This window comes from Xiphophorus maculatus, chromosome 7 (assembly GCF_002775205.1).
Source record: "Xiphophorus maculatus strain JP 163 A chromosome 7, X_maculatus-5.0-male, whole genome shotgun sequence".
Classification (NCBI taxonomy): Eukaryota; Metazoa; Chordata; class Actinopteri; order Cyprinodontiformes; family Poeciliidae; genus Xiphophorus; species Xiphophorus maculatus.
In genome coordinates, this window is record NC_036449.1 from 1,293,361 (window position 1) to 1,307,213 (window position 13,853).

Consider the following 13,853-nt stretch of genomic DNA (forward strand, 5'->3'; position numbering starts at 1 on the left):
GCAGGCAAAAGGAAATCATGAAACTCCATGCAGGAAGATCCCAGGCTGAGATTAGGGCAGCACAGCCCTAAAATGATCATTAATCCACCCCTCACCCCTGGTTACAACATCTGACTTAAAATCAGAAGGTGATACTATTGGCAACCGGTATCTTATATGAGTGGATCTGGTCTGGGAACACTTTAGAATGAGCCGGAGAAAGAATATATGGGTTTCTCTCCAGGACCTGTTGCCCCAATCCATGGATGGGTGGTAGTGGTGGTGGGTGCACAATATATCATAAATTTATTATCACACTGTGATAACAATGCAATTGGACTCTCTATATTACTAAACTATTTGGAGATTCTTGTTTTTCAAAATGCAGCCAAATATTGTTTTAACAGTCCAGATATTTAATTTGAAACGACATCTTAAGAATGAAATGAATGGAAAGAGGAAAACTATTAGAGAGATTTTTTTTCCAAAATTAGGACAATGTTGAACTTTTCTTCAAATCCTCAACATCATCTGCTGAACAGTTATAGAAGCTCCTTCATTTTTCTCTACAAATGTTTTATATCAATGTAAATTATGAAGTTAGATGTTTTGTGATGGTTAAAGGTCAAAATGTGTTGGTGTGCGTTGGTCAGGTGACTCATGGTCAAGCTTTTTTGTACCATTGTACAAACGTACCACTGCAGAGAGAATGGGGAGGGCAGCAAAAAATGTATTAAGAAATTATGAGGAAGAAAACATTTTGAGTAAAATTATTTGCAATAAAGATCGCATATACAGTGACCTAGAGGAGGTTTTTCAGATATGCTGCAATCCGGCCATGTGTTGAAACATAGAGAGTATGGCATGAGGTGTGCATAAACTGAAGGAGGAATAGCTAATGTGAACTCAGGTTCAGGTAAAATATATATCTTATAAAGATTGGAGAAAGTAATTTATTGTATACATCTGACTTGTTTATATAGTGGATATATTGACATTCATTCTCAAGACTTGAGCTCAAAATGCAGCTTCAATTGGTTTCAATCCCAGCTGTGAGGATTGCATGCACATCCATATGAACATATTATCACAGTAAAGTCCTTTTTTACTGGTGCTTGACTCTGAGCTTCATTTTACTGAAGCAGACAAGGAGAGACAGCCTGATTCACAATCTGGAGACAATACAGTGCATTAGGAAATTTCACCTGGGGTCCATTATCATCTCTGCCCTCAAAGATTCAACAAAAGAAAAGCTTTTCTTACAATTACAAGGGAAAACATACCATCCAATCTTCTGTCTGGGGCTTCATGGTGCAGATAACATAGATAAGTGGGATCGTTTCAGGTAGTCTGACTTTCCGTAGGTCCCGGGCTGCCGGGAAATCTAGATTGAGAGGACATGCACAGCAGAGGAGCGGCAGCTTTTTTCTGTCATTTACCTGAAGCTGCATTAGAATAGCTGCCTGCACTGGGACACATCCATCTCCAAGCTGCAGCATGTCAGGACCCAGAGTTTAATAATTAGTCAAACTTTCACTGCAAATGAATTCAGAAAAGCTAATCTGATATAGGTTCGATATAAACTGCCTTGCTTGGAATTTGTCAATTATTTTTATTGGGACTGCTTAGGTACATTCTTGGAGGTCACAGCTGAAATCATTATTGAGCTGAAGCTGTGATAGCATCTTGGTTACAAATTCATTATCATATCAAACACACGTAGAGAAATCCCCTGAATCAGAATCAGCCTGACTGAGTGAGAGTGTGCTGCACAGACTTGGGGGGTAAATTCCTTAATTACAGCAGGATATTGACGATATGCTGCTGTGAGAAACGTGCAGGACTTGCAGCAGCTGGAAGTCTTCTCTGTGTGATGAATGTCCTGAAACATAACCTAACTGAGCTTTCAACAGATAAAACTGGACTCACAACCAGAATCCTACAGAGCATAAATGCTCAGTTAAACTGAGCAGACTGTCTGCTCAGTAACATTAAAAAATAAAATGTATAATCACTTCTACTTATAGCTTAGAGCTTCTAAAATGAGTGAAACTCTAGTTCTATCTGGTCTATGAAGTTGTGATATTTAGTCCTGGAAAAGTGTTTTTTTTCTTTCAGGTTCTGCTAGAGCTTAGAAAACAGAGATGTGAAAAATGTAATTCTCACCCTTTTCCCCACCTTTCCTTTGGATTTATGACTAGAGCACAAACAGCAATATCTGTCGAGATCATTAAACTGAGCCCCAGGGCTCACAGCGATCTTACATTTCATGTATGTTCCTTTCTAAAATTAAACTCTGTCTTCCGTTTGATCGCACCGCTTTTTCTCCAGTTTGATGGTGGGAGAAGTTGGCTCTCATGTGATATTTGTGAAGGCACAAAGGAAAGAATTTGACCAAAAATAGTGTTTATGCAAGAAATGATTTTTGCAGAAGAAATTATCTTTCAGCTAAATGAGGAGAAGCATAGAAAGATGGCATCCAAACAAGCTTTTGTTTTCTTCACTTTTTTCTGTCTGTTGTCAAGGACATCTTCCAGCTTCCTCTGCAGAGTCAACAATGAAAACTGGCATTAAAAAATGTCTGGACAGAAGGAAAGCTCTGAGATTAGGAGCTGATAAAAAAAAGCCCAAATGGTGGATTCTTCTTTTAGTGGGGGAGTAGCAGTCTGATTAGATCTGTGTCTTACACTGACCCTGCAGGGCTGGCTAGCAGCAGATGAAATGTATATGACCTGAGAGTGTGACAGGAAGCTCACCAGCAGTCCGTCATGGCTGCATGGCTTATTCACTGAAACATTGAATGGAGATAGGAGGAAACGCCTGTGGCGCTCACAGGCTTCCAGGATAAAAGGCTGTGCCGTTAGCGACAGGCATCACTGGAAATTCTCAAGTTCCTCAAGAGCCTGGACAGATGTTATTTTAGAGTAACTGAAAACAACTCCCAGGATGCATTTCTCCTAATCATCTGTCCCTGTTGAGCTTACAGGCAGGAGGGAAAGATAAATAAATAAATAATAAAGTGATTGGACCATAAAATAGTTTCATATAGAACTCTGCTCCTCAAGGCTTCAGCAACATGGAGCTGAAACCCACATTTCTGAAACATTGAGGTACTAACATCATGCATGTGATAAAAATTCATATTTATGCAAAGCATTGCCCCATAGTTCTGTATAATTTCTTTAATGCTACAAAAACAATGAGATCTTAACATCGTTTCAACTTGACAACAGCTTTAAATGTAAGTTTAGAACATGTTTTCCAAACATCATTAACAAGTTTTCAGATTCAGTATGAGAAAAAGAGAAAGTTTAAGTTCTTCTTGAATGTATATTGTATTTATTTATTGATATAACTGTGTAGTTAATGATTGGACACTATGAAGACTAGGAACTTAATAAAGAAAACAAACTTTACAGTAATCTGGTAATGGATATGTCAACACTTTTTTAGTTTTCATTAGTAGTTTATATTGGTGCAGTTTACTAAACCAGAGCACAGAGTTGCCTACACTCAGTGAAATATTAAATTATTAAAAATATCACGTTTGTTGTCAGTCTTCATCAAAATGTCATTAACTAGTAAATCTGTATTTCACTTTTTTTCATGGTGAAAATGAGTGAAAGTCTGTAATAGAAACCAAAGCTTTTTTCCAGAGGATACAGCGACTGCTGAAAGACCCTGAAATCCTGATTTCAGGAGAACAGGGTCAATCAAACAGGAGGAGAAAACTCTCTGAGATAAGTTCCGTAGTTTTCCCTGGACAGAGAATAGTAAAGTACAGATCTGTGCTGTTCTTTAGTTGCTACGCAGGAGTTGTTGTGTGGGAGTGGGGCTTTGGGGAGGGAATGGATGCATCATTGTGCACATAGAATAATCTGACCAAAATAGTTTGAGAAACTGAAAATATAACAATGTGACGCATGAATGACTGTGGTCTAAAAACCAGTCACTCTGAATTGGGTGTGATAAAAGCTGGGAACAATGAAATCTCCAATTGCTGTCTGCTTGTGGACCAGCTGGAAGAATTAAAATGTTAGAAACAGGAGAACAAGAATGCGCCATCAATATGAAAATCAAAAGGCTGTGAAAGCAACATTAGATGAGAACAGACTTATGTTGTGTCACCTCCGAATATTCAAGTTGCCCGTCCAAATTTCTTTCCATTTCAGTTAGATAGTTTTAATCTTCACGATTCTTCCTGATGTGTTTGTTTTTGTATCCTAGATATTGCAAATTCTAGATTACTTTGGACATTTACCCCTTCAGATGAAATCTGAGCAGCATTGTCCAAAGCTTCTTATGCATTTGGTGGCCAACAAGTTCTGTATAAACAGAACATCTGCTCTTCATTCTACATGAAAACTGTTGAATGAAAGACAAGAAAGAACTACAAATTAATTTTCAGTTGTTTGTGGGATGAGATTAGGAGTCTAAAAGATTTAGTTTGCTTTGGATTTTTTTTGTCTGTTTGAGTTTGATAGCTGGTTTAATTTGCCATAAAACATATGTAAAATTATTCATTTAGGTTATTGAGCAAAGTAGTGGATAAACATTTTACATTATACAGTTGAATTCACAAAACTGTGCTTTTTGCTAAATTTTCTTGCCAATATTTTATGTGTACTATCCACTTCATCTCCTCACCCAACGCAGCAGCATCATTGCACAATGAGTCCAAGTCTTGCTTACAGTGTTAATTCATTTCAACTTAATTTAAGAACAATTACATTTGCACAATTTATTATTTAACTTAGAGAAACATTTTGCAGCTGTTTTGTGTATAAATTGTTAGTGAAGATGAATTATAGCTCCTATTAGCAAGCAACAGGTTGCAATTTTACTGCTACCACCAGATTTCAGCAGATATATTTTTTTTTATGCAACCTGCTTGCATAAAAAGCAGGTTGCATAAAATCCAATCCTAATTTTGTCATTCACTGCTCTGTTTAGTGCGGCTGCGGCTTCCTACTTCAGGCTAAAAATCCTGATGACACAATCTGTAAATATACTTGATGGCAGAGTTGGTCAATGTTGTTTTTACAAATAACAACAGAAAGTTTTTTATGCTTTTATGTCTGAGAAGAGTGTAAAAATAAATGCAGTTGAAGATGTGGAAAGTACTGTGCTAACAAAGTCTGCATGTGGCGGTAGAGGCCCAGCACAATTTAGCTCTTGCTGTTCTACAGTTTGTTTATTGGTGAAAAATTGAGCCCAATAAAGAAAAGAGCAGCCAGCTTTCTGTTACCAACAGTGAAGGTACGGAATGCTGTGGGAATGCTTTGCTGCAGTGCTGGAGGCACTGTATGCATCAAAGAGGAAAGCCATGGGAGTACAAGACATTTCTGAGAAAATTGTGGTACAAAGAGTGGAGAAAAGGGGCACAGAACAAAAGATGACTGTATTAAAGTGAAATCTTTTTGAGAAAAACAAAACCCAAGCTGCTTTAGAAGAAAAACTATAGAAGCTGCCATCAAACATGAAAGAGCAGGTTGGGAGGTAGGGGTGCTCTCGCAGGTGCATCAAGATTTTACACAGCTGTAGCAGATGTTTAGAAAATGTCACTTTATGCCCGGATTTTCACCAGACAAATATGTTACTGGGCTCTAAACTAATGTCTTCCAGTGGTTGCACTGGTGGGCTGTTTCTGAGGTGCACCAGTAAGGTGAACCCAAATGTTTGATCGCATGGCATAGCAGTTTTACAGATTCCCGGTTTTAAATCACCATTTTGTTAATGATTAATCAACAATCTAGTAAACAAAGTTCTTTATTTGAATCAGAATTACTGAAAAAAATGTTTGACATTCTATGAGCTGAAATTTAAACATCTTGATAAATTAAATAACACTAACAAAGATAGAAATGCAAGTATTTTAATGGCTGAACATCTCAATCTAAACATACAGTATATGCTTTTTGATTGAATGACTTTGAGTCTAGATGTGCGAGAGTTAAGAATAATCTTGGTTTCACTTTATTCAGTTTTAATTTTATTACATTTTGGGATATTTACCATGACTCATTCATGTGGTCTATCTAGATACAAAAATCACAGAAATAGAAATATGCAGACGTTTTCAGTGGTGAACTCCTGCTCCTCTTAAAATTTGATTGGGTCACTCTGCCTGGCCACGTCCACCAAAGCTGTCAGTCACTTTGTTCATGGTGCACATATGAAGGTTAGCATTTCAAATTAGAACCTCCAGACTGAAGACCAATTAACACAACACATTTTCCTCTTTTTTAACTTCAGATGTTCATTGCAATTTAAGACTGCTTTTAGATAAAACTGCAAATTCAATATGCCACCCTTGTACTATCTGAGCCCCTGCCTGGCCCTGTAGGAAAAAAAATTCTGGACATAAGCTGGGATGTTTGTTGCTCTATGTTGACATAATTTGCATCTGATCAGTATCCCTTGAAACTGATTATACTCTGTTTTTAGGTCGCAGAGTCAACGACGGATTGTGGCACACAGTGAGTCTTGCCAGTAGGAATCTGCAGATCACTCTGAGTGTGGATGGTGAGCCTTCATCCAACGTTGAGCTTTGGGAACCGGTGGAATCAAGAGGCAGCTTCTACGTTGGAGGTTAGTGAGATTCCCTTTGTGTCGTCTTTCTCTTGAAATTCCAACATTGTCACTTACAGTTTTCTGTGACTAAAGAGGAGTAAAACTAAAGGCTGTTTCTTTCTTGTGTCACTTTCGTCAAGGCTGTCCGCCCACAGAGTGTCACATCCAAGCTCCTGCCTTCCAGGGGTGCATGCAGCTTATATCCATCAACAATCACCTGGTGAATCTCAGTCATGTGCAGCAAGGATTGCTAGGAAATTATAATGAGCTCCAGTTTGACACATGCAATATGAAAGACAGGTAAAGTAGTCTGAGTTTCTTTTCTAGACTTTAATTAATTGTGAGGACAGTTCTCAGAGGGAGCAGACAAAAACTTCCTCTCAATTGATGGCTGAATGTCAAACATTATCCAAGTTGGCAGAGCAGAGTCATTCATGCCCCCAATGTTAATTTGTGGATGGCAGTGTGTTGTTTGCAGCAAAGCCTGAAAGTGGCTGACATTCTGTCCTGTAGAGACAAACAAGCTGACTGGATCTTCCAATTAAAGTGCAACAGAAACCCGGCTGCACCTTCTCTGGCAGAGGACTATGCTAACAAGCTGCTCCCCACTGTCCTGTGTGGCATGCTCTCCCTCATTATCCTGCACAGCTGTGGGCCCTGGCAGACCTACGAGCTCCATAAATGTCTGCATGTGGAGGGGAACATTTATAGGAGCGAGGCAAACATGCAAACTGCCACTTTCCCTTGTGCATGCCCTGGGGAGAATTACCCCTTTGTCAAATTTCAGACTACCTACTTTTTAGACCAGATTGTTCGCAGTTGGAAGATATGCAAACATACCGGCAATGCCAGTCTGTCATGTCAGTACGTAAAGAGATGCACTGTAGGAAAAGACAGAATGATAGAGAGAGATGTTTTATTTTCCCAGGCTTAGCAAGACGGATGTTGTTTTCGGTCTTGTTTCTTCACACCTAATGTACCTTGGGATTAGAGAAAACAGAGAGTCAGGATTGGTGCTCCTACCTGAAACTTCAACTGTGACTCTGAGGGGATTACCTCTCTGGGGGATGTGCACAGTTTTCCTCTGAGCTGGAATGTTAGTGAATGACTGGCCCTTCAAATGATCAGTACCTGCAGCCCTCGGGAAAAGGTAGCAAACGTAAATACTGGAAAGAAATTGGGGGGGGGGAAATTCCACAATGGTTGTTTAGAAAAAAAACTCAGTTATTACAGTTCATGTTAAAATAAAATTATACATGTAACAGATGTATCATATTATAACTTATTTAAATAACAGATTCATCAGATGTATTTATTTAAGCCTTTAAATGACATGATTATGTTACAGTACAATGCTCTATAAAATATTCTTTCTTACAGATGTTTTCAGATCAAACCAATTTTAACATCAGACAATACCATAAGTAAAGAGTAAAAGAAAATCAGTTTTCAAATAGATATGTTAATTTAATGGGAACAGCTATTTACGTAAATTAATGTGACCCTTCATAATCATGATATACCGGATTTCTGGAAAGCTGAGTTCAGTTTCTCCAGGCACAACGGGTTCATACCAGTTCACCTGATCACTGCCTGACATCATCAAGTGAGCCATATGATCCCAAGAAACATGTCTTTCCCCAATCTAAAGAAATGAATGAACTGGAAATGAATGGGCATCAGTGAGGTAAGGATTACTAAACCATTCCAGATGCCCTTAGACTACAGCCAGTGACAGTGAGAACCAATATCCAAAAATGGATTAAATATGGAATCATGATGTACTGTATCTCCTAGGAATGGCCAATCTACCAGAATTACCCCCAGGGCGCCTCCACGATTATTCCAGGAGTTGGCAAAACATTAAGCAGAAGTTTTTGGACATGTTCATCTTATTACATCTGGCAGGAAACTTACACAGCATCTAAAACATAACATCATGTTGATGGTAAAACATGGTGGTGGTGGTGGTGTGCTTCGCTGTGAATTGCAGTAATTGCAGTAATTATTAGAACCAGGAATTATGTTCTCTATAAAATAATCTTGCAGCAAAAATTCCAGACATCAGACATTTGATCAGAAGTTTTTTTACCTTCTGATCAAAAACTGATTTCTGGAATCAGTACATTTGCGTTGTGGAGCGGGACAATGATCCAAAGCCCACTAGTGATCACCTCTGAATGGTTCAAAGAAAAACTATGCATATACTGTAGGTCTATTCAATGCTGAACTTAAATCTGATTGAGATGCTGTGGCAAGACCTTATCATTGCACAGGCTGTTCAATGCTCAAAACTCCCCAATGTTGCTGAATTAAAACTATTCTGCAAAATTCCGAAATGACCCCAATTAGCCTACAGGCTTGACAACAGTTGTTGCCAGCAAGTGTGATAGAACCAGCTTTTAGCTTTGGGGGGGATTTCACTTGGGGCCAAGTTAGTTTGGAAGGTTTTCTTTCCTTGAATAAGTCAAATCCTATTTCAAAGTTGTTATATTTATTTATTATTATTTATATATTTATTTAGTCTTTGATCCAAGGAATTTAGTAACGTCCAATTAAATGCTTGTAAAAACAATGCTATTCATCTACTTGAAAACTTAGTACCTTTAAGTCCGTCTATCAGTGTCTACCGTACTTGTTGGTGAAGGATTGTGTTGGAGCTGGTGACTATCTCCAGCAGTCATTGGGTGAGAGGCGGGGTATACCTTACACAGGTCACCAGTCCATCACAGGACATAGTCATACACCCACACTCAGAGCTCAGGGCAATTTTAAAATGACAGCTTAACCTAACAGTCATGTTTTGGACTGTGGAAAGAAGGCCAGAGTACCCAGAGGAAACTCACACATCTATAAGGAAAACATGCAAACATCATCCAGAAAGACCACAGACCAGTATTTGAACTCAGGAGCTTCTTTCTGTAAGATCTGACTCAAATTCAGCAAAAGTAAAAATATCTTTTCATCACGTTCAGAGCTCATGTACCAAAAATAGCTACATTTCCATTAACCATAGAATGACGCTAATTGAAATTATGAAAATAAATTTGCTTGATGGAAACATGGCAATTTTCCATCAAGTCTCATTTTTCATAAAACATTTTTGCGTTGGGATGAGGTGGTTTTTCAGATCAGTTTAGCAAAATAATGTATTTTGCTAAACTGCAATGGAAACACTTATTTTATATCACAGCCTTTTGGCATCATGACGACAACATGAGGAAATATGAGGGTGATGTTTTGTTGTTGTTTTTTTCAGACAATGTGTAGTCCACCACACCACAGAGTGTGCTAACATTTGATAACAAAAATTAAAACTTCTTATGTGAAACTTCTCCTATTAAAATTATTTGAAAGCACAAAAGCACTCCAGTACCTGTCCACATTCTCAGGCACGAATGACTCGTTCAGTATAAATTAAAATGTTAGCTATTGGAATTACACCTAAGAGAAATAAATATAATCAATGTCATGAATATGTTTGTATGTATTACATCTTAAGTAGGTGTGCACCGATTGCAGACTGACAGAGCTGATGGACTGCTCTATCAATCAAACCTCTTTCACTGGAGAGTAGAAGAGCACTGCGGTTGATTTATTTTAGAACTTTTCTGAGGTAGATAAGATTGGTGGATGAGATCAGCTTCACATGAGAGTATTGGCCGATCACCCAAAATTAAGGAAATCCGCACCAACAAAACGGTGCACCCCTAATAGTGCGTCAAAATAGTGCATACAATGTTTTTTGTTGCTTTTACTAACACTAGATGGTACATGCATATAGGATATAAACAGCACTGTCAGTTTATAGCCGGTGTGTGAATGATCTAATAAGATAAGATACGATAAGATTTATTGTCATTGTCATCAACAGATTACAACGAGATTGAGATTTGCTCAACTCGAGTTAAGATGCAGGTTATGTGTATATACATGATATACAAAGATAAAGAAATAAGTAATACAAAATGAGAAATAAATTTTAACAAAGTGGTGTCAAGAGCAGAAGTTCTTATGCCTTTGAATTTAGTGCCATGATTGCCATCGGGTAAAAACTGTTTTTTAGGCGATTTGTCCTGGTTTTTATTGCTCTGTATCTCTTGCCTGATGGCAGCAGCTGGAAGAGACCATGGCCAGGGTGTGAAGAGTCATTTAAAATGTCCAAAACTTTCTTGTGGAGCCTGGAAGTGTAAATCTGTTCCATAGTGGGGAGGGGGCAGCCTATGGTTCTCTCTACTGCCCTAACAACCCTCTGGAGCGCCTTCTTGTCCGCGGATGTGCTACTGCCGTACCAGACACACAGACTGTACGTGAGCACACTCTCTATGGAGCAGTGATAGAAGGCCTGCAGCAGGTCTGAGGGGAGACGGTTCTTCTTGAGTATTCTCAGAAAGTACAGTCTCTGCTGTGCCTTCTTCAACAGCTCCTTGGTGTTGGTGCTCCAGGTTAACTTGTCCTCCAACTCCATGCCCAGAAACCTGAACACTGGGACCCTCTCTATACAGGTCCCACTGATGGTGAGAGGCTGGATGTCCGTTTTGTTCTTCCAGAAGTCGATCACCAGCTCCTTTGTTTTGGAGATGTTGAGGAGCAGGTTATTGACTTTGCACCACTCTGACAGCCGCTTCACCTCATCCCTGTACTCCAGCTCCCCCTTCCCGCCTGAGATGAGACCAACAACAGTCGTGTCATCTACAAACTTTATGATCTTGTTGCTGAGGTGATTGGAGACACAGTCATGAGTGTAGAGGGTGTAGAGAAGTGGGCTGAGCACGCAACCCTGTGGCGATCTGGTGATCAGACTCAGAGCAGTGGAGGTGTGGGGGCCCAGTGTGACCCTCTGGGAGCGACCTGTTAGGAAGTCCAGCATCCAACTGCAGGTGGATGATGGGAGCCCAAGGTTTGCTAGCTTGGACACCAGACGTTGGGGAAGTATAGTATTAAATGCTGAGCTGAAGTCCACGAAGAGCATTCTGACGTAGCTCCCCTGCTTCTCTAATTGGGTCAGGGCAGCATGAAGTGCTGTGGATACAGCGTCCTCTGTGGACCTCTTTGCTTTGTAGGCGAATTAGAGAGGGTCCAGCTCAGCAGGCAGGCCAGCGAGGATGTGACTCTGCACCAGTCTCTCGAAGCACTCTCCCGAAGTTCAGGGTGTTGATGTTGGTTCTTTTCGGCAGGTGGACAATGGTAGAGGACTTTAGGCAGGGAGGGACAGTGGCTTGAGACAGGGACTGGTTAAAAATCTTTGTGAAGATTCCAGCCAGTTGGTCTGCACAGTCTTTAAGCACCCATCCCGACACACCGTCAGGTGCCGCAGCCTTCCTTGGGTTCACCTTCCTCATCACCTGCCTCACCTCACACTCCTCTACTGTGAGAGCAGAGCTGCTGTGGACAGGCAGCTGCGATGGAGCTGTGGTAGGTGTCTCCTCAAAGCGGGCAAAGAAGATATTCATCTCCTCTGCCAGGGAAGTGGTTCCCTCCGTGCATGGCTGGTTGCTGGATCTGTAGCTTGTAATGTGCTGAACACCCTGCCACACCTGCCTGGTGTTGTTGCTCCTGAGCTGCTTCTCTATTCTCCCTCTGTATGATGCCTTAGCTTGGCAGATGCCTCTTCTCAGGTTGGCTCTGGCAGAACTGTAGAGTGCTTTGTCCCCAGACCTGAAAGCAGCGTTCCTGGCTTTCAAGAGGCCCTGGTATGCTTGTCTGATGTTTGTGTACAGCTTGTCCAGAGTTTTATCACCCCTGGTTGTGCACTTTACGTGTTGATGGAATTTGGGGAGGACTGATTTCAGATCAGCATGATTAAAGTCCCTAGAGACGATGTGAACAGCCTTGTTGCTGATAGTATCATGCAGGAGTCCCACGGCCGAGCTAGCGTTAGCATCCGGTGCTATGTAAACCGCAGTGAATGGCGTTAAACTCACATGGGAGGTATCGGGGTCTGCATTTAATTGTGATGAACTCCACGCCACAACAGTGGCTAACAACTACTGTGGAGTTCGTACACCAGCTGTTATTTACATAAACGCATAGTCCACCTCCTCTTTTCTTACCGGAGCTCACTGATTGGTCCTGTCGGTGTGCTGTGTAGCCTGCTAGCTCGATCTCCCGGTATGGTTGGATTTAACCACGTCTACGTGATCAACAGAATGCAGCATTCCCAGATGAGGCTGTCATTTGCAATTCACAGCTTCCATTCGTCCAGTTTGTTAGCGAGAGACCTCACGTTGGAGACAAAAATGCTTGGTAGCGGTGGTTTGTGTGGCTGTTTCCTGAGCCTCGCTAACACGCCGCTGCGACGCCCCCTCTTTTGTTTACGATCTCTGCGCCGTCGCCTTGTCGTAGTTACTGGGATTGTAATCCAGGGAGAGCCCGGTGTCCGAGCAATATCGACCGGAATGTTGTTGTGGACACGGAAAAGCTCCTGTGACAGACTTCCCCCGATTGCTTGACCAATGGCCAGTAAATTTTGTCGATTGTATGTGTTTTTAACCGAGCAAAGTGGAAAAGACAAACTTCGAGTCGGTGAGCACAAAACCGCTGCGTCTACTCGCTGCATCAGCTGTCTGTTGATTGTAGCAATCCACATTACTAGCTGAAATAGAGGGCCTCAAAACCAAGTTATGGCTGATAGCTGATGGCTGATAGATGATTAGCACCACCATTATGAATATGTCTCATGTAGCTTTTTACATCCATCGCTGTCATGATTTTCAATGGGCTATCACGTCAACCAGCCTGTTCACATGTGATTTTAATTTAATGTCTTATTTAATGGAAACACCTCAAATGCAAAATTGTGTGTTTTCAACATTAGCAGAATGTAGACTAAGATTTGTGCACATTGTAATGGAAATGCAGCAAATATTTTAGAAGCTGCAGTTTATGAGGAAAGTTGTTTGTCTAATAACAGCAACTAAATTGATTCTTTGTTTTATCTGACAGTACACATGATGTTTGCATTTAGTGCAGGTTGTTAGCAAACTTTATTTTGGCATAATTTGATAAGACATGTATCATTGATAACTGGGCCTATAACATGTTTCACTTTAGCTCTAGTCAATCAAGTGAGAAACAAAATTTTCGTTCCCCGTTTCAGATCCTCAGTAATGGTGGAAAAAAATGAAGGCCTTGTCTGTTTCTTTCTTTCTGAGGAGTGAGCTCATGACACACAGACATCAGGCTGCAGCAGCCCTGACTCACTAGGAATGCCCTTGTGAAGGGTAAAGAAGGCTGAGGATCTAAGCAGGAAACCCAGAATCAATTAACAATATAATGTGCATAAACTACAGTTTTGAAAG

The 13,853-nt window shown here is 40.5% G+C and overlaps 1 protein-coding gene across 2 annotated transcripts in view; it reads left to right on the top strand.

The window, feature by feature from the left end:
- The window catches only part of LOC102224173 (contactin-associated protein-like 5), a 200,423-nt gene that overhangs the window by 93,280 nt on the left and 93,290 nt on the right, over window positions 1-13,853 (top strand). For both annotated transcript variants that reach the window (XM_023336600.1, XM_023336601.1), the window contains exons 9-10: window positions 6,427-6,570; window positions 6,693-6,852. In XM_023336600.1, the coding sequence (XP_023192368.1) occupies window positions 6,427-6,570; window positions 6,693-6,852 (304 nt within the window). The remainder of the gene's footprint in view (window positions 1-6,426; window positions 6,571-6,692; window positions 6,853-13,853) is intronic.